We start from the raw sequence: 22,465 nt of genomic DNA on the forward strand, positions 1-22,465 counted from the left end.
AATTATGCCAAGATCGTACAGGAGAAAGACAGGATGGGGGACGCAGAACAAAGGCCCTCGTGATTCTGGGGCGTCAGATTCTGGGATTGTAGTTTTTAATGATGAGAAACTTGAAAGAGACGGCCATCGCTATGATGAGATTTGGGCATATCCATAAACACGAGCGTCTCCTCTCATCTCGTTCAGACAGAACAGGCTATCATGCGCATATCTGGCATTGTAACGAGTCTCCTTTTTTCCGCACCAGTCCGTGCAGAAGTGGATTTAATAGCTGGTGACAGCTGTGCTCTCCTGACTACGCCATACAGTAATGCGGAGCAATCATTCATGGTTATTCTCACCTCAGTTGCCAGAAAAAATTACCCAGGTCCTTTTCCCAAGGGCCCGCAATGGCTCATGCCATTTAACATGAAATTTTGCAAACTCCAGCCTCTACATCACCTGCTCTCTTATTTGTTGCAGGAATCTCTTTTCCTTGTTCTCTTCAGCCTAACCCGTTTTCATTGCTTGTATGCTCCATCTTTGCCAAAGTCATCCACCCTTTTCTCTCTGTCTGCTCTCGTGCCCTTCAAGGCAAAATATGATGGGAGATATCAGCGTTTATACCATATGTCATTCATCAGTGCTTTAAAGGGCAGCGGCGTTGGCTTTGATTGGAGCTGTATTAAAAACACACAGGCTTATTGCTGTCAGCTTCACCTCTTGTTATTTATTAGATCTGACCGATGGGGATATTTGAAACCTCCGTGTTTTATTCAACTCGTGGCGTCTCAGTGGATCAGCGCAGAGCTAAGCTCAAATCTTTCCTCGCCTGACTTTCTAATAAGGATAGAGGCAGCTCCTCTTGCAATTATGCTGATTTTCGCTTTGTGTTTCTGTCATGGTACACACATTGTGTGACTTGTAATATTCAGTGGCCCTAAAAATGTACTTGGATACTTGAGTCACACTTTAAAATATAAAATATGTGAATGTCACTGCAGTAAATAACAAAATATCAAACTGAATGGCTAAATAGAGTCTGTCTGAATGATATATTAGTCTATCTATAGTTACTTTCAACCAAACTTGCATAATTACAATAAACAGATGCATTATATTAGCATTGTTATTGGAGCAGGTAAGCAAACAAAGTGTGTCTGTTATTGATGGTGGCTGATAATGGAATAAGATCTGCTCCACAGTCTAGCTCCGGCTCTGGTGGACCGACTGAATCTCCTCTGTCCCGCAGCTCCAGCACAGCTTTACACCTTCCCGACCCATCAGTCTTATTCTGCGGCTCTGCACATCCCCAGCTTGACTCAACTCCATCTCCGCATCGCCACCACCACCTCATTCTAGTCTACTGTGCTTAATAAATGGCCATCGACCGCCTTTCACTCACTGTCGTTTGAAAGGCCTGGCACTCTGAAGGACACTGAGTTCTTAGAGAGAGAGAGAGAGAGAGATCAAGCATGGCAAATATCATCCGTTTTCTCTGCAGTGCCTGGAAACCCACAGACCGCATGAAAGGATAGCAGTGATTCAGTGCCCGGTTGTGGATGCACCTTCACCGTCAGGTCAGCCTGCATATGCTGTCTTTTACTGGCTTCTAAACCTCCAGTCTGCCCTGGCTCTGTGCCTGAGACTGACCTTTATATCAGGCAGAGCTCTCTTCTTCCAAGAGCCGAGAGGGCCGTGTCACTGCGTTTCTGCTTCTGGAAGACTCAGTTTGCCGAGGGCACTGCCAGTCTGGCCTGTTTCCTCACTTCAGCCCACTCATGACACATATCACCCACACCTCGCTCCGCTACACCCGCCTGTGCCTGCAGAGGCCTTTAACCTCACTTATACACTCTGCTGCCTAAAATAACTACTGGCTATGTCTCAAAGTCATGGGATGTTATAGTTGCTTTTATTTGTTAGAAACAGTGTAATTTTAGTATTATTTATTGAATAATATTTTGAATTTGCTGTTATTTTGATATTTTCCGTTTTTTTTTTTTTTTTTTTCAATTTTACTTTCGAGTTTTAGTAAATGTGTGTAAATTTTTCAATTTCAGTTAGTTTTCAATTTAGCACTTCAGCTTACTTTTCATTTCAGTTTTTTTTTTTTTATTAATGGGAATGATTTTCAGTTTCTGAGATATCCTGGATAGAGATCAGTTATATTAGTCGGTTATTAAAATGCCTTATTTTCAAAAATGTCTAATGTTATTAATGTTGTATATACAGTGTATGGACCGATAGAGCATTTTGAGGCAGTATAGGTGGCTGATTGAATCTTGTAGTCAGACCTTGATGGTTTTTTTTGGGAGTCATTGGCACGTTTAAAACTCTACGCTTTTCTGGGCATTTTAGGTATTTATTGAGGTTGTTCAGTGCCCTTGTTTTTTTATTTAAAAAAAATATATAAAATTCATATTATATTTAAAATACAAAATACTTCAAATCCATTAACATATTTTATTGACATATCAGTTAAGACTTACTGCTATAAAATTATAATTAAACTTTGGTGTTCTTTATTGCACAATGCACATTTATTAATATAATGCTTAAATGTGTTTTAATATCACTATTATTAAAGATTATATGATCTCTGTATAACATGAGTCTTTAAATGCAAGATATATAAAGTGTACCTGAAGTACACAAGCAATAGTTCCACTTTAGCACAATCAAATATACTTCAGTATATCTTTAGTTGGACTTCAGCACTACTTCCTCACAACTAAAGTGCATTAAGTACAAAATTACTTAATTTTGTTGTCACACCCGTAAATAACCGTACTGTGTGTGAATTTAACCGTATTAAGGACTCAAATATATACCATATTCTGCTGCTGTGTGAACTTGATGGTCAAAAATGCAAGCATTGTGATGATTTAAATGTGCCTTTAAATTCTACAAATCTGTTTAGGTTCAGTACAATTGCTCGAACCTTGCTGTGATGCCCAAAAATGCTGGAACGTGGCTCAGCAGGTGATCAGACACAGTCTTTGTGCAGACACGATCCACAATACAACCACTGCAAAATTTTGAGTTGTATTCAAAGTGTTGCAATGAATACAAATAAAGAAAAAGAAAAAGGAAAGAAAGAAAGAGAGAGAGAAAGAGAAAGAAAAAAAGAAGTGGGGAAAAACATGGTGATCATATATAGCTCTCCTGTGGAGAAAAGCCTGTTTAAGGTGCTTGTGATCGCCACAGGCTTCCTACAGAGACACTGTCCTGCTCTTCACTTTCAAGAGGGACAATACGCAGCAGGTAGATAGCTGTCAAGCTGAGTGAAGACTGGCTTTTGAGAAGTCAGTTCATCTTATCTGCAGTCTCACTCCCGACACCCCACTCGCGCAAACAAAAAGCCCAGGACTTCTTCCTTTACCGCCTCACACGCACAGATCCGAGTCAGGCTTCCTGTGCAGTTGAGTCTTCTGGAGGCCTGTGACTAAAACACATCTGGGGCTTCACAGAGCAACACTATGCATCTGTGTGGTGCGACTGAGGCGTCTGTCTTCAGTGAGGGTGGCAGAACTGGCATTTTCATCAGCTCTTCTGCCTCACTCGTTTCATATATGTTCCCACATCCCACGTTCCTATCAACTTCTGTCTGTGAAGCGGTTGTCATCTCCATCGTCTATGTGTATTTGAGCATGCGCGAGACAGCGATACACCTGCGGCTGTCTTCATTTTAGCTGATTAGCGTTAAGCTTGTTGACGAGTGTCTCTCGGTCGAGCGCTCGCAGTGCTGGAGGTACACAGTGCCCTCCTGAATTTATGTCCCAGACCCTCCTGTGTCATCTTAACTCACTCTTCAAAGAAGTGCTTTGACGGCACAGGATATTTAGCCACGGAGCTGTGGGAAGAGCATTGGTTTGTGAAATAATAGGCTTTGATTTCATCGCTGTGCAGTTTCCACTTTGAGATGTCGTCGTTACTGGAGAAACTCTCTAAAGCTATCTCAGACATCTCAGATCTGATGCAGCGATGTGTGTAATTTCATATCGCCGTCTAGGGTGACAATGGAAACAAATCAGCCACCGGCTGCATGGTGAAACTCATGAAATTATATACTTTGCTTTGCTTTCTCCCCACAGTGTGAATATGAAAACAGAAAGTGGGTGTATTTGATTTAGAAAAGTTCAGAGGTATCAAACTCTTTCTTGTGGAGCTCCTCTGTTCCTCCTAAAGCAAACATCTACTCTTGTGTTTTTATTGCTTGCTCAAAGTTTCAACTTTCAAGAGACTGCTGATGTCAAACTAAAATGTTTCATGTGCATTTGACAAAGTAAACATTTGCTCACCTGGGCCAGCAACCAGTATTTAATGGAGCTCAGTGTACGACGTGACGGAAGATGAAAACAAAACTACTTGCACCTTTGAGATTCTCAGTGATTGTTCTTAAACTAGCAGCCTCAAGTCTCTCATTCTATGCTCATAATGAGAAAAAATAAACTATAACGTTAGTATTCAGCTTTTAGATTAGTGTACTGCACATTATGGGCATTTTGTGTGTGCTGGATGTGTTTTCAGTGCATGTGTTTGTGATTTTCTTAAATATGCCTGTGTACTGGCGGATAATCAAAGCTCATAATAGTACACAAAAATATACATAAGAAATTAGACAATAATAACAATGTTCTTTTCTAGACAATGCGAGGTGAATTCAATAAACCACTCTACCACTGCAGTATAAGGTATTACAGCAGTGTTTCCAAGTCCACGGTTTTCCAACGGAATTTGGATACTTTTGTACTGTTGCTACAGGTTGTTCTTTTGGTTCTCTTAGATTTCCATAAGAGGCGGAACCCCTGGAAGGAGGTTTTGACCCCTAGAAACCAAATGGGCTGTTGAGTACCAATTGGGGTGGTTTTGTTATGCAGACCTGGCAACCCTGTATTTCAGCACAAAACCATACATGCAGCTTAAAGGGGTCATATGATGCAATGTCAAGTTGTCCTTTCTCTTTGGAATGTTACAAGCTGTTTGTGCATAGATAAGATCCCTGAAGTTGCAAAGACTAAAGTCTCAAAACCAAAGAGATATTCTTTATAAAAGTTAAGACCACGTCCCCTAAACGGCTCATTCAAACACGCCCCACATGTCTACGTCACGGTGTGGGGAGATTTGCAAAACACCGCCCAAATGTATACGCAATTAAAGAAGGCGAGACTTTTATTCTCGCTATAGTATTGTTGCTGCCGCCGGCGCCATGTCCTGGAGACGCTGTGTTTCATTGTGAAAGCAAAAGTACTTTGTTTGGGCTTCCAAAAGAGGACACAACTAGAAATCAGTGGTTAAGTTGTATTTACAACACTGTTCCAGAACAGTTCAACCCAAATATTCGAGTGTGTGCATCACATTTTACGGAGGACTATTTCCTGAACCTGGGAGTAGCCTGCCAGCTGTGCTCAAAGACTGTTTCTATAAAGTGGGGCAATTCCAGCTTTGCAAGGACAGTCTGGCGTTTCTGACTAGCAGCCTGTAAGTATGCTTTCATATTTAAAGAATATGCCACTAACTATTCAAACGCGAGTTTTGAGCAGTGTAGAGTAGTGCTTGTTATTTGTCGTTTTTCCGATCACAAATGCAGACATTGTAATGTTTACACGGCGCGATGCAACGCGATGCGTAAAAAGACAGTATAAGTCATTATAATCAGTAATTATGTCCCCACTGGATGGCGTGTTTCAGAAAGGCGGGGCATAGAGGAGCAACAATAATGTACAGTATGTGGAAAATTATGTGTTTTTTGGACTTTAAACCGCATAAACACATTGCATTACACCAAATACACAAAATAATGTTCTTTTTAGCAACGTCATATGACCCCTTTAAGGCGAGGTCACATTAACGAAGACTCACAGGTGAAACGATGCCATTTTGCTTGCAGAATTTCGCTGTAGAAAGGTAAATTTGACCACACTTTATTAACATAAAAACTCACAGCCCAACATAAGCAGGTGCTGTATGTCATACAGTGCTGTCCCATGCATATTCAAATCCATGTCATTCCTTTCTGGGCAAATCCTTTCTATGCAAATGCGGCTCATTTGAGGAACATTAACATACATTGGCTAACGCAGTTGACGCTGTACTTTCAAAGGAAAGATTTTATTTCAAATGAATGTTTATGTATGTTTTCTAGTGATCATGGCAACCATAAAGAATAGAAGAGTGTATCAAATCATGGTATTCAGTCTTCCAGATCCAGTTGAGGTGTGAATTGCTATCAGCACTAATTTTGTTGCCGTATTTGCAGCAGTACCTGATTTACATAATTCCTTCAATGAATCAGGTGCTAAAATAAGGCAAGCAAATAAACAAAATACCATTCAGACTTCAGTGATGATCAGACAGACAAGTCATTTTATGCTTGGTAAACATGTTTACATAGTTATTATTTTTTTACAATACCACAGCATGTCATCCAAAGCTCATTACTGACATCTGAATCGTTTTGGTCCATATACATGCTCGTATAGTGTTGTATTGAAGCTGTACACATATGTCACGTCCTCTAGTCAGTGGAGTATTATATTCTTTCCACTGACATGAGCTGACATAAATATAAAGCTCATCATGAGCCGCCACAATAAACAGGAGTTAGTGTAATGTTGGTGATGATGGATGGCGAGTGTTAGGGGGCAGCTGTGGGGTCCAAAGAGACTCACTTATTTATAGTGACTGGCTTACAGCCAAACATGCCTGAAGCGTTTTGCGTCCGATTCCGTTTGGACCCCCCATCAGGCACGCGGTCCCCTCTGAGTTCCAGCAGGTGCTTCCTTCATCTGCATTCCCATAGCTTGTTAAGACAGTCTCTTCAGCACGGATTATCACCCGTTGGTCTGCACAGCATCGCTGAGGAATCAGCTAACAGCAGAACATGGCAAGCTTTGCACTTGTAATCCAGTCATGTAACAAGTGCCGAGTTTCATTGATTATTCCTTCTCAGCCTGGTTTTCTCAATGCATCTTATTCATGGTTGAATTGGTTAATCAAGAAGAGATTAGCTTTGTGAACCTAGAGGTTCTAGTGCCGTGTTCTGCAAATTAAACCAGTCGAGAGAAAGATCCAGTGACATGTTGAGTTTGAGTCCTGTCTATGCAAAGACTATCACATAAAAGTGGCAAAAGGCCAAAAATATGTCAGCCCGATCGATGTGATTTGGCGCATTACCGTTTTTAATGATCTTCCAGATGAACCTGGTCTTTTAGATTAGAATTGGATAATAAATCATTTTAATGTCAAGGTCGTAAAAAAAAAAAAAAATCAGTGATTGATATTGCATGTTTCATCTTTTTCATACGTGGCATACCAGTCAATAATGAGCTATGGATCAATAACTAGATGAAAGAAAATGTCAAAAATTCTGGTAGTTTAATATTATTTTGTGCTTGTCTTCAAAGACCTGCCTCCCCCTGCCACCAGAGAGAGACCGCCCGGCTGTAAGACGGTATTTGTGGGCGGTTTGCCAGAAAACGCCACAGAGCAGCTCATCGTGGAGGTGTTTGAACAGTGCGGGGTATCATCGCCATCCGCAAGAGCAAGAAGAACTTCTGTCACATCCGCTTCGCTGAAGAGCACACAGTGGACAAGGCCCTCTTCCTGTCAGGTACATGATCGGGAGGATTTCCTCTGTCACTGCAACACCAACAGTTTCTCTATATGAGAATGGTATTTATTTATTTAAATATGGACATATCTATGAAAATTAAAATCATATACATACATACAAACATACAGGGTGTAAAACTCACATTTTGCCACACCTGCCAGTGGCCAGTGACTTAGGAGAATATTTTAATAAATATTTTTACTGCCCATGAAACTGTATTTGCATTTATTTGATTTAGAAAAGTTCAGAGGTATCAAACTCTTTCTTGTGGAGCTCCTCTGTTCCTCCTAAAGCAAACATCTACTCTTGTGTTTTTATTGCTTGCTCAAAGTTTCAACTTTCAAGAGACTGCTGATGTCAAACTAAAATGTTTCATGTGCATTTGACAAAGTAAACATTTGCTCACCTGGGCCAGCAACCAGTATTTAATGGAGCTCAGCGTACGACGTGACGGAAGATGAAAACAAAACTACTTGCACCTTTGAGATTCTCAGTGATTGTTCTTAAACTAGCAGCCTCAAGTCTCTCATTCTATGCTCATAATGAGAAAAAATAAACTATAACGTTAGTATTCAGCTTTTAGATTAGTGTACTGCACATTATGGGCATTTTGTGTGTGCTGGATGTGTTTTCAGTGCATGTGTTTGTGATTTTCTTAAATATGCCTGTGTACTGGCGGGATAATCAAAGCTCATAATAGTACACAAAAATATACATAAGAAATTAGACAATAATAACAATGTTCTTTTCTAGACAATGCGAGGTGAATTCAATAAACCACTCTACCACTGCAGTATAAGGTATTACAGCAGTGTTTCCAAGTCCACGGTTTTCCAACGGAATTTGGATACTTTTGTACTGTTGCTACAGGTTGTTCTTTTGGTTCTCTTAGATTTCCATAAGAGGCGGAACCCCCTGGAAGGAGGTTTTGACCCCTAGAAACCAAATGGGCTGTTGAGTACCAATTGGGGTGGTTTTGTTATGCAGACCTGGCAACCCTGTATTTCAGCACAAAACCATACATGCAGCTTAAAGGGGTCATATGATGCAATGTCAAGTTGTCCTTTCTCTTTGGAATGTTACAAGCTGTTTGTGCATAGATAAGATCCCTGAAGTTGCAAAGACTAAAGTCTCAAAACCAAAGAGATATTCTTTATAAAAGTTAAGACCACGTCCCCCCTAAAACGGCTCATTCAAACACGCCCCCACATGTCTACGTCACGGTGTGGGGAGATTTGCAAAACACCGCCCAAATGTATAAATTAAAGAAGGCGAGACTTTTATTCTCGCTATAGTATTGTTGCTGCCGCGCCATGTCCTGGAGACGCTGTGTTTCATTGTGAAAGCAAAAGTACTTTGTTTGGGCTTCCAAAAGAGGACACAACTAGAAATCAGTGGTTAAGTTGTATTTACAACACTGTTCCAGAACAGTTCAACCCAAATATTCGAGTGTGTGCATCATTTTACGGAGGACTATTTCCTGAACCTGGGAGTAGCCTGCCAGCTGTGCTCAAAGACTGTTTCTATAAAGTGGGCAATTCCAACTTTGCAAGGACAGTCTGGCGTTTCTGACTAGCAGCCTGTAAGTATGCTTTCATATTTAAAGAATATGCCACTAACTATTCAAACGCGAGTTTTGAGCAGTGTAGAGTAGTGCTTGTTATTTGTCGTTTTCCGATCACAAATGCAGACATTGTAATGTTTACACGGCGCGATGCAACGCGACGCGTAAAAAGACAGTATAAGTCATTATAATCAGTAATTATGTCCCCACTGGATGGCGTGTTTCAGAAAGGCGGGGCATAGAGGAGCAACAATAATGTACAGTATGTGGAAAATTATGTGTTTTTGGACTTTAAACCGCATAAACACATTGCATTACACCAAATACACAAAATAATGTTCTTTTTAGCAACGCCATATGACCCCTTTAAGGCGAGGTCACATTAACGAAGACTCACAGGTGAAACGATGCCATTTTGCTTGCAGAATTTCGCTGTAGAAAGGTAAATTTGACCACACTTTATTAACATAAAAACTCACAGCCCAACATAAGCAGGTGCTGTATGTCATACAGTGCTGTCCCATGCATATTCAAATCCATGTCATTCCTTTCTGGGCAAATCCTTTCTATGCAAATGCGCTCATTTGAGGAACATTAACATACATTGGCTAACGCAGTTGACGCTGTACTTTCAAAGGAAAGATTTTATTTCAAATGAATGTTTATGTATGTTTTCTAGTGATCATGGCAACCATAAAGAATAGAAGAGTGTATCAAATCATGGTATTCAGTCTTCCAGATCCAGTTGAGGTGTGAATTGCTATCAGCACTAATTTTGTTGCCGTATTTGCAGCAGTACCTGATTTACATAATTCCTTCAATGAATCAGGTGCTAAAATAAGGCAAGCAAATAAACAAAATACCATTCAGACTTCAGTGATGATCAGACAGACAAGTCATTTTATGCTTGGTAAACATGTTTACATAGTTATTATTTTTTACAATACCACAGCATGTCATCCAAAGCTCATTACTGACATCTGAATCGTTTTGGTCCATATACATGCTCGTATAGTGTTGTATTGAAGCTGTACACATATGTCACGTCCTCTAGTCAGTGGAGTATTATATTCTTTCCACTGACATGAGCTGACATAAATATAAAGCTCATCATGAGCCGCCACAATAAACAGGAGTTAGTGTAATGTTGGTGATGATGGATGGCGAGTGTTAGGGGCAGCTGTGGGGTCCAAAGAGACTCACTTATTTATAGTGACTGGCTTACAGCCAAACATGCCTGAAGCGTTTTGCGTCCGATTCCGTTTGGACCCCCCATCAGGCACGCGGTCCCCTCTGAGTTCCAGCAGGTGCTTCCTTCATCTGCATTCCCATAGCTTGTTAAGACAGTCTCTTCAGCACGGATTATCACCCGTTGGTCTGCACAGCATCGCTGAGGAATCAGCTAACAGCAGAACATGGCAAGCTTTGCACTTGTAATCCAGTCATGTAACAAGTGCCGAGTTTCATTGATTATTCCTTCTCAGCCTGGTTTTCTCAATGCATCTTATTCATGGTTGAATTGGTTAATCAAGAAGAGATTAGCTTTGTGAACCTAGAGGTTCTAGTGCCGTGTTCTGCAAATTAAACCAGTCGAGAGAAAGATCCAGTGACATGTTGAGTTTGAGTCCTGTCTATGCAAAGACTATCACATAAAAGTGGCAAAAGGCCAAAAATATGTCAGCCCGATCGATGTGATTTGGCGCATTACCGTTTTTAATGATCTTCCAGATGAACCTGGTCTTTTAGATTAGAATTGGATAATAAATCATTTTAATGTCAAGGTCGTAAAAAAAAAAAAAAAATCAGTGATTGATATTGCATGTTTCATCTTTTTCATACGTGGCATACCAGTCAATAATGAGCTATGGATCAATAACTAGATGAAAGAAAATGTCAAAAATTCTGGTAGTTTAATATTATTTTGTGCTTGTCTTCAAAGACCTGCCTCCCCCTGCCACCAGAGAGAGACCGCCCGGCTGTAAGACGGTATTTGTGGGCGGTTTGCCAGAAAACGCCACAGAGCAGCTCATCGTGGAGGTGTTTGAACAGTGCGGGGGTATCATCGCCATCCGCAAGAGCAAGAAGAACTTCTGTCACATCCGCTTCGCTGAAGAGCACACAGTGGACAAGGCCCTCTTCCTGTCAGGTACATGATCGGGAGGATTTCCTCTGTCACTGCAACACCAACAGTTTCTCTATATGAGAATGGTATTTATTTATTTAAATATGGACATATCTATGAAAATTAAAATCATATACATACATACAAACATACAGGGTGTAAAACTCACATTTTGCCACACCTGCCAGTGGCCAGTGACTTAGGAGAATATTTTAATAAATATTTTTTACTGCCCATGAAACTGTATTTGCATTTATTTAATTAAAAATCCAGGTAGAACAAGTTAAGGAAACACAACAATTGCAATTTACAATAATAAATAATAATTATTATTATTATTGCTGCTGTTGTTGTTTGTTTGTTTCTTTATAAAAATTTAACGAATCAATAGAAATATAACTATAATACTATTGAACTGTAAAGTATTTCATAATAATTAATATTTCATAATAAAAATATTTGATACTGTGTGTGTATGTGTATATATATATATATGGGGTGGCACGGTACACAGATGTCACGGTTCGATACGATTTCGGTACAAGGGGGGAAAAAAATGCTCAGTTTCTTTTCATTTATTTTGAACAGACAGTAATGCAAATTACACATTTTTTCATGTTATATAAAATCTGTTTTGTTTTCATTGTGAGTGTACACAAATAAAAGCAGACCTTTATACAGTGATTATTAATAAGACAATAACTGTTAAATAGTTGATTCTGCTGGTATAAGGAAACAGTTGAAGTGATCGCGCCGGAGCGCGCACACACACACACACACACACACACAAAAAAAACACACATCAGTTCCAGCATTGCTAACTTGACAGTGCAGTTGGTACTTTATCAAAATAAAATACAGTGAGCCAAACATCAGCGCGCAGGCCTCGTTGGAACGAGTCTGAAGTACATTTACATAATAAATAATAGTTTAGCATTCAGATATGTTACATCGCAGATATGGAAATATTATGGAACATGAGCATAAAGCTCCTTTTCGCAAACAGTTGAGTGTACAAGCCTTTAAAGTATACTCCCTTGTCAGTCTATGTGAGAGATGCATTCAGAATCAGCACATGGTCACTGTCTAGTAGGCTTTGTTTTCAAGCGCGCAACTCATGGCATTCGCTGTTCTTCTGCTGGCGCTGGTGGTTATCAAACAGCGTTGCCTTACTGCGGGCGTCCCCTTCTGGATTGGGGGTGAATTGCCTGTATTTGTCGTAAAGCTTCATGCACCGAACCGAGATGTCCGTACCGTGACGGTTCGGTACGAATACATGTACCGTGCCACCCCTAATATATATACGTGTGTGTGTGTATGTATATATGTATATGTGTGTATATATATATATTTTCCTCATTAATGTACACACAGAACCCCATATTGACAGAAAAACACAGAATTGTTGACATTTTTGCAGATTTATTAAAAAGAAAACTGAAATATCACATGGTCCTAAGTATTCAGACCCTTTGCTCAGTATTTAGTAGAAGCACCCTTTGATCTAATACAGCCATGAGTCTTTTGGGAAAGATGCAACAAGTTTTTCACACCTGGATTTGGGGATCCTCTGCCATTCCTCCTTGCAGATCCTCTCCAGTTCTGTCAGGTTGATGGTAAACGTTGGTGGACAGCCATTTTAGGTCTCTCCAGAGATGCTCAATTGGGTTTAAGTCAGGGCTCTGGCTGGGCCATTCAAGAACAGTCACGGAGTTGTTGTGAAGCCACCCTTCGTTATTTTAGCTGTGTGCTTAGGGTCATTGTCTTGTTGGAAGGTAAACCTTCGCCCAGTCTGAGGTCCTGAGAAGGTTTTCGTCCAGGACATCCCTGTACTTGGCCGCATTCATCTTTCCCTCGATTGCAACCAGTCGCCCTGTCCCTGCAGCTGAAAACACCCCACAGCATGATGCTGCCACCACCATGCTTCACTGTTGGGACTGTATTGGACAGGTGATGAGCAGTGCCTGGTTTTCTCCACACATACCGCTTAGAATTAAGGCCAAAGTTCTATCTTGGTCTCATCAGACCAGAGAATCTTATTCAGGTGTTTTTAGCAACCCATGCGGGCTTTCATGTGTCTTGCACTGAGGAGAGGCTTCCGCCGGGCCACTCTGCCATAAAGCCCCGACTGGTGGAGGGCTGCAGTGATTTTCTACAACTTTCTCCCATCTCCCGACTGCATCTCTGGAGCTCAGCCACAGTGATCTTTGGGTTCTTCTTTACCTCTCTCACCAAGGCTCTTCTCCCGATAGCTCAGTTTGGCCGGACGGCCAGCTCTAGGAAGGGTTCTGGTCGTCCCAAACGCCTTCCATTTAAGGATTATGGAGGCCACTGTGCTCTTAGGAACCTTAAGTGCAGCAGAAATTTTTTGTAACCTTGGCCAGATCTGTGCCTTGCCACAATTCTGTCTCTGAGCTCTTCAGGCAGTTCCTTTGACCTCATGATTCTCATTTGCTCTGACATGCACTGTGAGCTGTAAGGTCTTATATAGACAGGTGTGTGGCTTTCCTAATCAAGACCAATCAGTATAATCAAACACAGCTGGACTCAAATGAAGGTGTAGAACCATCTCAAGGATGATCAGAAGAAATGGACAGCACCTGAGTTAAATATATGAGTGTCACAGCAAAGGGTCTGAATACTTAGGACCATGTGATATTTCAGTTTTTCTTTTTAATAAATCTGCAAAATGTCAACAATTCTGTGTTTTTCTGTCAATATGGGGTGCTGTGTGTACATTGAGGAAAAAAATGAACTTAAATGATTTTAGCAAATATCTGTAATATAACAAAGAGTGAAAAATGTAAGGGGTCTGAATACTTTCCGTACCAACTGTATATATATATATATATATATATATATATATATATATATATATATATATATATATATATATATATATATTGTGCAATACTAATATTTATGCTTGTTTTTCTTTGCTTTCAAACATTAAACTATAGAGCTTTTATTTTGATGGAAAAACTCAAGAAAACTTCTCTTTAAAATGCTTCTCTTTTGTTGACAACACATTTATAAACCAATTTCATAACAAACTTGGGAAGGTGTTTGTTGCATATTGCATTTTCAAATGCACGTATAAGCGATGAAAACTGTTTCACCTATAAGTGAAAATATTACAATGCAGCGTTATCAGATTACATATTAAATAATTACAATGCAGTTTTTGTGATTTGATAATCACACTAAACCGTATCATTCTCTCAGGCAGTGATAGAATTCATAAAGTTAATGGGCTTATTTTTATTTTCATTTACATATATCATTGAAATCTTTTAATTTAATATTTTAATTAACACTAACAGCAGCTATCTTGTAAATTGTGTACTTTCATTGTAGATGACACCCTTAATATTTCACAATGTCATAAGCAAGAATACAAATAAAAGCACTAAATCACGCCTTGCACTTGTGTGCCATGCCATGTGATTTAGAATAATTTCACTTAACCTTTTATTGCATGGAAATGAGGCCCATGTGTCCACAAGTTCCCTCTTGACTTGATGGATTGATGCAGAATTAATTAGGGGGGCGGGGCTTCCGCACATCACTCACAGAACTCAAGATCTGTAGATGCTGGCCGTCGAGAGTCCCTGACAGAAGAGGTCAATGAGAAGACAAGCGCCGACACCTAGTAATAAATTTCTGCCTTTGAACGCTGCATATCAATCACCTCCTCGACACCGGTCACATGAGCTGCTTCTCTTATCAGTCACATCTTAAATCAGTCTTTGTATGCAAATATTAGGATGTCCGTCTCAGCCACAGAAAGCAAATTTAAAGTGCCGGTCGCTCCAATAATACCCTTTCCATTATTTATTCTTCTCTGAGTGTTGCTCTCTCAGTGGAGAGGGGTGAGATTGGAGCGGCGCACTATATATTATGTGGCCTCGTGACGGAGCTCTGCAGGCCTTTCCATAAATAATGGTGCTCATTTCTAACGTGAACACATTGCGTAAAATATTTAACAGCGTCTCGGGGCTGTAAAGCAGTGATAGAGGGGCGGAAGCAAACCGTGAAGCTCTTTCTCTCGTTTCTGTTGACACGGACGTCTGTGAATATACATTCTCCTTAAAAACACTTCAGCCTCTCTGTAATGTACTCGCAGCTTCATATGATTCATAATTCACCGGAGCCTCTTTCACGTACCGCTTGGCCATTTGTCAAGATACTTTTCCAAGCAATTTTCTTTTTTATGTTGAAATATATAAACCTTAATACAAAATCACTGTCTTTTTTCAGGCCTATCACAAGCCACATTATTCTCATACATCATGGCTTGTCTGTGCTGGTAGGGTTTTGGTTTCGATTTCCTCATCTGAGTCTAACTTTTGAGGCTTTTCACATTTCGTACAAAATAAGCAAATATGCGTGGTTTGGCCTTGCTATGTCCGCAAACACATGTTAGAAGTGAGAGAGAGTGTGTGACAGTTTGTGGGTGTCTCTTTGTCACAGGTCACTTCATGAATCAGTGTTGCTAATATGTTGTTTTTCTAATTACATTCTTCTGGTTTGTTAAAGCTGAATGTTTTTCTACTGCTCTCAATTTCTTGGCATGTTCTCCTTCCTTTTTTACCATTTAACTTCTTGCACTCTACTTTTTTCCTCTCTGTTTCCTTTCCATCCATTCCTATACTTACTTTTTCCTTTTCTTTTCTTTTCCCCTTTCCCATTTCATTTTCTCAATTTCCTGTTTTTTCCCTTTTCCTCTTTTCTTCCCTGATTCCATTCTTTTTTCCTTTCTGTTTTTTCTTTTATTGTTCTTCTGTCTTTTCTTGTCCTGTCCTTTACTCCCCTTCGACTTCTTTTATCCACTCCCATTTCCATTCTTTTTTTCTGTTTCCCCTTCCTCTTCCTCTTTCTTTTCTTTCCCTGTTTCCTTTCCTTTTTATTTTTGTCAATCCATGTCTTTTCTTGTCCACTTCTCATTTTCTCTTCCTCTTTCTTTTCTTTCCCTTTGTTTGGTTCACCCTTCCTCTTCCTTTTCCTTTCCTATTTTTCATTGTTTTTCCTTTACTCCCCTTCCCATTCTTTTACCTCTTATCCATTGATTTTCCTTTGACCGATTCCTTTCCTCTTTCTTTTCCTGTCTTTTCTTGTCCATTACTTTAATCCACTTTCCTTTCTTTTTCCCATTTCCCATTTCCTTTGCTCCATTTCCCTTTCCCTTCTTATTTTATTTTCCTTTGTCGTCCTGTTCTTTTCTTTTCTTTTCTTTTCTTTTCTTTTCTTTTCTTATTCTTTCCTTTCTCATTTCATTTCCTTTCCTTTACTTTACTCATTTTCCCTTTCATTTTTTCCCATTCCTTTCCTCTTTCTCATTCTTGTTTTTCCTTTATTGCTTTACTCTTCTTCTCCTTGCATTTCCATTTTCTTTTCCTTACCTTCAATTCCCTTCCTTTTCCTTTTCCTATGTCATTGTCCATTTCCCTGTCCTGTAGGTTATAGGATCAGGCTGGGATCAAGCACAGATAAGAAGGACACAGGCCGGCTGCATGTCGATTTCGCTCAGGCTCGAGATGACCTGTACGAGTGGGAGTGCAGACAGCGCATGCTGGCCCGGGAAGAGAGGCACCGGCGCAGGATAGAAGAGGACCGTATGCGGCCCCCCTCGCCGCCCCCCATCGTCCATTTCTCTGAGCACGAGTGCAGCCAGTTAGGAGAAAAGCTTAAAGGTGGGACACGTGACATGTTATGCTTCTGTTACAGTGATTTAGTTGTTTTTGTCAGTCACACTTCTGTTGTTTGCTGGATGCATCTAAAAGCTATTTGTCTCTTTGAGTTTGACGTTCCATGCGGTTTAATAGAACCCATCTGTTTAACGTCTGCGTCTCAAATCTCTGTCTGAGAGAGAAAGTGTATTAAAGAGAAGCTTTTGAGATGAAATCAGTTGAATTTAGCCATGTGTATTAGCCACTTTTCTATATGTAGTGGTTAATAGGGATGGGTATCGTTTACATTTTATCGATACAGATATTTATCGATACTATTTGGTGCAAAAAGATATGAAAAGTTGTTGAAAATGTCATGTTATTTTGTTACTGCTGAACTTTAGCAATGGTATTAAAGTTCTTCAGTCAGGAAAAGGGAGTTATTTTTCTCTTTGTGTTTTATTTTATTGACATTTAAAGGAATAGTTCACCCATAAATGAAAATTGTCATCATTTACTCACTCTCAAGTTGTTTTAAACCTGAATGAGTTTCTTTCTTCTGTGAAACATAAAAATTATTTTGAAGAATGTGGGTAACCAAACAGTTGCTGGTCCCCAGTGACTTCCATATTTTTTATTTTTTTTTTCTTCTATCAGAGTCAGTGGGGACCAGCAACTGTTTGGTTACCCACATTCTTTAAAATATCTTCTTTTGTGTTCAGCACAAGAATAAAAATTAATACAGGTTTGGTACAACATGACAGTGAGTAAATAATGACAGAATTTAAATTTTTAGGTGAACTATCCCTTTAATGAAAATCGGCAGCATGTTTAGTACTGTCCCTTTAAGACCTGCACGCAACGAAATGCAAGTTTCTCTCTCAACTGTTTACTTTCACTTTAGACCTAACTGTGTTTATATGTAAACCTTGTGTGTTTTTGACAGTATTAGTGCAATCAGACGATAACTAAGTAATCAGGTGCTGTTTGACCAGCCTTTTAGTGTCCGCACGCTTCAGGTGAACGTGCTCTGAATAAGCGCATGTCAGAACAGCACGCGAATGAAAGGTTTTACCGGCAAGTCTTTAAACTGTCTTGTGAGTGTATCTCTACCGCTGAATCAACATGTGATGTCAATTTGTGTGAATGTGAACGTCAACCACATCATTCAGTGAAGGAAAATGATAAGCAGCAGCTTCTAGTTCGCCATTAACACTGAAGTATACGGAGATAAAACAACGCAAATATTGATAACAGTATCGTTTGTCCTGAAGCTTATCGGTAGTCCGGTATTGACCCATTTACGTACCGGTCCAAAAATACTGGTTCTCGGTACCCATCCCTAGTGGTTAATATGCAGTTCAGCTCAGTTTGCTGTGTTTACAGGTAAAAGATGAAGGAAAGAGAGGACAGGATGATATCAACAGCATCCTTATATCCGCTAGATTTGTCTGTATAATCAATATTGGGCAGGTTTTGACAATTATTTTTGAATCTGTTAGTTCTGACTTGTTGAGTCTGAATCAGATAAATGAGCAACTAAATCAGTTTATTGATGGAGAGGGATTTCATATTCATGACACATTGATGCAGTCTTAAAAGGGTTGATGGATTATTCATTTAAATTATTTGACAGCATCTTCTTTTGATTATCTGTTGTTAGGATCTGTAAATAAATCAAAGCCTCCTAGAATTCTCAGTCAGACATGTGTTTGTGTGCTTTACAGGATTACATTAACAATACAAAATAATTATGTTTGTCTTTTCAAAATTTTTACACCAGTCATCTTCGATGTACAGTCAGCAATACCTTTGCAACAGTTCTTCATCTGTCACGCAGTTAACGCCAAACAGCTCAGCAAATCCCTGCCAAACTGTTCTTTTTGTTGATTTTTTTTTTTTTTTTAATTTTCAGATTTTAAACAAACACAACAACACAAAAAAAATAATAGATTTCTGGAAGAGACTCCCTGTGGTATTCATTACGGTGATTTTCAGTTTTCTGTTTCTCATCTCATTCCCAGCCGAAAGGCGCAAGCCAAAGCTTTGTAGTTTCAGAGCAATCTGCTTGACTGTTTTCCACACACAAGAACACACACGCACACAAACACACCTGTGTGTCTCAGGACTTCATGAACAACTGAATCATTTTTGAGTAATATTACCCCTTTTAACAGAAAGCACACAATAATATCTGTGAGTTATGATTGACAGGTTTGATCGTCCAAGCCTATTGCATGCTGTTGATATCCGTCCCTGTTCTCTTGTCCTCTCCTAAATGCCCTCTACTTCGCTAGTGTGCATTTGCGGTCTTTTTTGGCCCAATAAACATGTCCTGCTAATAAGTTTTGACACTAGAAGGTCCCAGATGAGAAGTGTTCCTCTCCAACATTGTACTCAGCTCTCATCCCACCATCTGTTTCTCCCCCACCGTTTTTTGCTTTCTCTACTCAGACGACTCCAAATTTGCCGAGGCAGTGCGTGTCCTGCTGACCTGGGTGGAACGAGGGGAGGTAAACCGCAGAAACGCCAACAACTTCTATTCAATGATCCAGTCCTCCAACAGCCACATTCGCCGGCTGATGAGCGAGAAGGCCACCCATGAGAAGGAGATGGAGGAAGCCAAGGAGAAGTTCAAAAACGCCCTTGCTGGGATTTTAGTACAATGTGAGTGTTCTTTTACAGATGTTGCTTCTGTTTCAAACCCTAGTAAGCTGCTTACCCAGACAGCATTTTTGGGCATCATGTGCATTTTCAGCTCACTAGGCTTGGAGAGATACTGATGATAAATTTACTGTTTACAACCAAAAAAAAAGTCACTTTGGGTTCTTCGGGCACTCTGCATAAACGATTTTCAGACTGAACTGGAAATGACTAAAAATGCTGTTTGAGGGATAGAAACGTTGATGGAAAATATTGGATTTTTGGCCTTCTGCTGATTTCCATCATTATTGGTGGTGGATTTTACATGAATTATGATAGCTCACAGATCACAGCTCTGGTGTAATAAGACCCAATTGACCCGATCGCAGCTGGTGGCTGTAGATTTGCATTTCTCTGAGGTTTTGCGCAAACCCTGAAATGATTTCCCTGATTTCACCGTTCAGAGCAAATATAAGGGCAAATACATGACCTCTGACTAATGCGGAGATTTAAGGCCAGATAACACATTTCACACGTCTTTTACTTTTATGACACAATTCACATTTAGAAGGGTTGGGCTTTATGTATGAAAATATGTGATCAATAACTTGATAATACCATTCAAAAGTTTGGAGTCTGTACGATGTTGATGGAAGTTTCACCAAGGTTGCATTTATTTGCAAAGAAATATGAATTTGATTTGTTGATTTTTCAGGAAGAATCTGTGTATTTCTTCACTATAAACCATAAGTATCACTTCATAATAACTTGCATTACACTTAGTGAGCATTATTACATTATGACATTTTTAACTGATCATAAGAACTGCAGCGCCAGGACTAAAAGCTTCTTGTCTGAAGAGCCCAGAAGTGCCTGTTGTGTGACGTCACTGTAGTTTCATCTATACTATCAGACACAAAAGGAAGCATTCGGTAAATGGGTGCTGTCAGCTACTGCATGATTACACTTCACTTCCTGCCATCATGATAGTACGCCCAACGCAGCAGTGCTTTGCACCTGATTGATCCAATGCCCAGAGAAATGGAACTACCACTCACACACATATAGTTTCCTTGATGCATGGCAGCGTGCATTTGATTCAAGTATATGGGGGGTTTGTGGGCATATAGAGAGAATGTTTCATTAATATGCAACTAGGGTCAAAGAAATGGAACAAAAATGGATACAGACCTATTGAAAGGTCAAGGCAGAGAAAATCTTGCCTTGAAAATGAGAGATTTTCAAAAGAAAAAAAAAAAGTTAGTGTATTTGAATCTCATACATATGCATCTGTTGATGAAGGTTTAATTAAATGTACCAGCGTGGCGTGTATTTACTGAAGTACCAGCAGGAGGTATTCATTAGAAAGCTACACTTCTGAATGCAACGGCAAAGGTTGTTTTACTGTCTCTAAGAAAATCTGCCCAACTTTTGACTTCAAAAGCAGTTTACGCTCTGCTGTCAGTTACTTTTACACTGCAGCTTTTCCACGAATGGGTTTTATAGTGTACACGCTTTGATCTGAGATCAGTGTGGACCAAAGGTAAGTTCTCCAGAGGCTTCTACCACTTTGAGCTGAATGCAGAAGAAGGTAGAGTATGTGAACCGCATTAGCGCACAGCTACAGACCTGTCATCTGTAACCTATCGGGCATGTGTAGATCATCAAGACCTGAGTCTGTGATTTGGTTTAGCTGCTTAGTCTCTGGACAGCACACCTGAGGACCCTTCATAGATTAAAAGTAAGTAACCCCAATCACTAGATTGTCATGTCTAGCTCGACTGATTGCTCACATAACCTTGACTTGAGCTTGTAGAGAATCAGATGCACTTCTGATGACGTGCCACTCAACAACACACGTATGCATAGGCTTTTAACTATTCCATAACACTTTGTGTGAAACCTGTATGTATACCATTATATATAATGCAGCAAAGCCATTTTCTGTATACGCTACCTTTCAAATGTTTGAGGCTTTTCTTTGGAAGCTGTTAATACTTTTATTCAACAAGGACACACAGACTGTTCAAAAGTGACAGTAAAGACATTTATAATGTTACAAAAGATTTCTACGTATAATAAATGCTGTTTTGAACTTTCTTTTCATCAAAAAATCTGTGAAGAAAACAGTGCATCACAAAATATGAAACAGCATGACTGTTTTCAACGTTGATAAAAAGACTGGAGCAGTGATGCTGAAAATTCAGCTTTGCATCACAAAAATAAATTACATTTTACAATATATTCACACAGAAAACAGTTATTTTAGATTTTAATAATATTTCACAAAATTACTGCATTTTAGATTAAATGGTAAGCAGAAGAAAAAAATTTTTCAGAGACATGAAACCTTATTGGCCCCAGACTTTTGAATGGTAGTGTATGTATCTGTGGAAATGACAAAATTGTCTGTATCTGGATATAGTACAGTATGGACGAACCACAAATGCCTATTTTTAGATGTAACAATATTCCATTTATAGTTCCTTGTTAAAGCAAATATATCATGAATAATTCATTGAATTATTCATTATGTTTTATGACTGTGCTATAAAAAAAAAGATAAAAGTGGTGAACAATGGGAAAAAAAAGCATTGACTTTTCCTTGCAGGTGAAGAATAAACAATGGTAGAGAATAAACAAATGTTAAAGTTCCCACCACACTTAGTCATATTGGCTTTGCAGACTTGCCAGAAATATCCTTTATCTTTGTGTTTTTCGAATAATCAGTGAAACTTTTTTTTTTTCTTTTTTTTTTGTAATGTTATTTGATAGAAAACCTAATTTGAGTCTTTTCATATAAGCATTCTGTTTCAGTCACATAAAACACATACAAATACTTTTATAGTAACACCTCTAAAGAGTAAATG

General features: G+C 39.4%; 1 protein-coding gene across 1 annotated transcript in view; it reads left to right on the forward strand.

The window, feature by feature from the left end:
• Nucleotides 1-22,465, forward strand: part of enox2 (ecto-NOX disulfide-thiol exchanger 2) — a 238,523-nt gene that overhangs the window by 178,716 nt on the left and 37,342 nt on the right. Inside the window, exons 6-8 of the mRNA XM_058797429.1 lie at nucleotides 11,101-11,307; nucleotides 16,743-16,976; nucleotides 19,407-19,619. Coding sequence (XP_058653412.1) covers nucleotides 11,101-11,307; nucleotides 16,743-16,976; nucleotides 19,407-19,619 — 654 coding nt within the window. The remainder of the gene's footprint in view (nucleotides 1-11,100; nucleotides 11,308-16,742; nucleotides 16,977-19,406; nucleotides 19,620-22,465) is intronic.

Source organism: Onychostoma macrolepis, chromosome 14 (assembly GCF_012432095.1).
Source record: "Onychostoma macrolepis isolate SWU-2019 chromosome 14, ASM1243209v1, whole genome shotgun sequence".
Classification (NCBI taxonomy): Eukaryota; Metazoa; Chordata; class Actinopteri; order Cypriniformes; family Cyprinidae; genus Onychostoma; species Onychostoma macrolepis.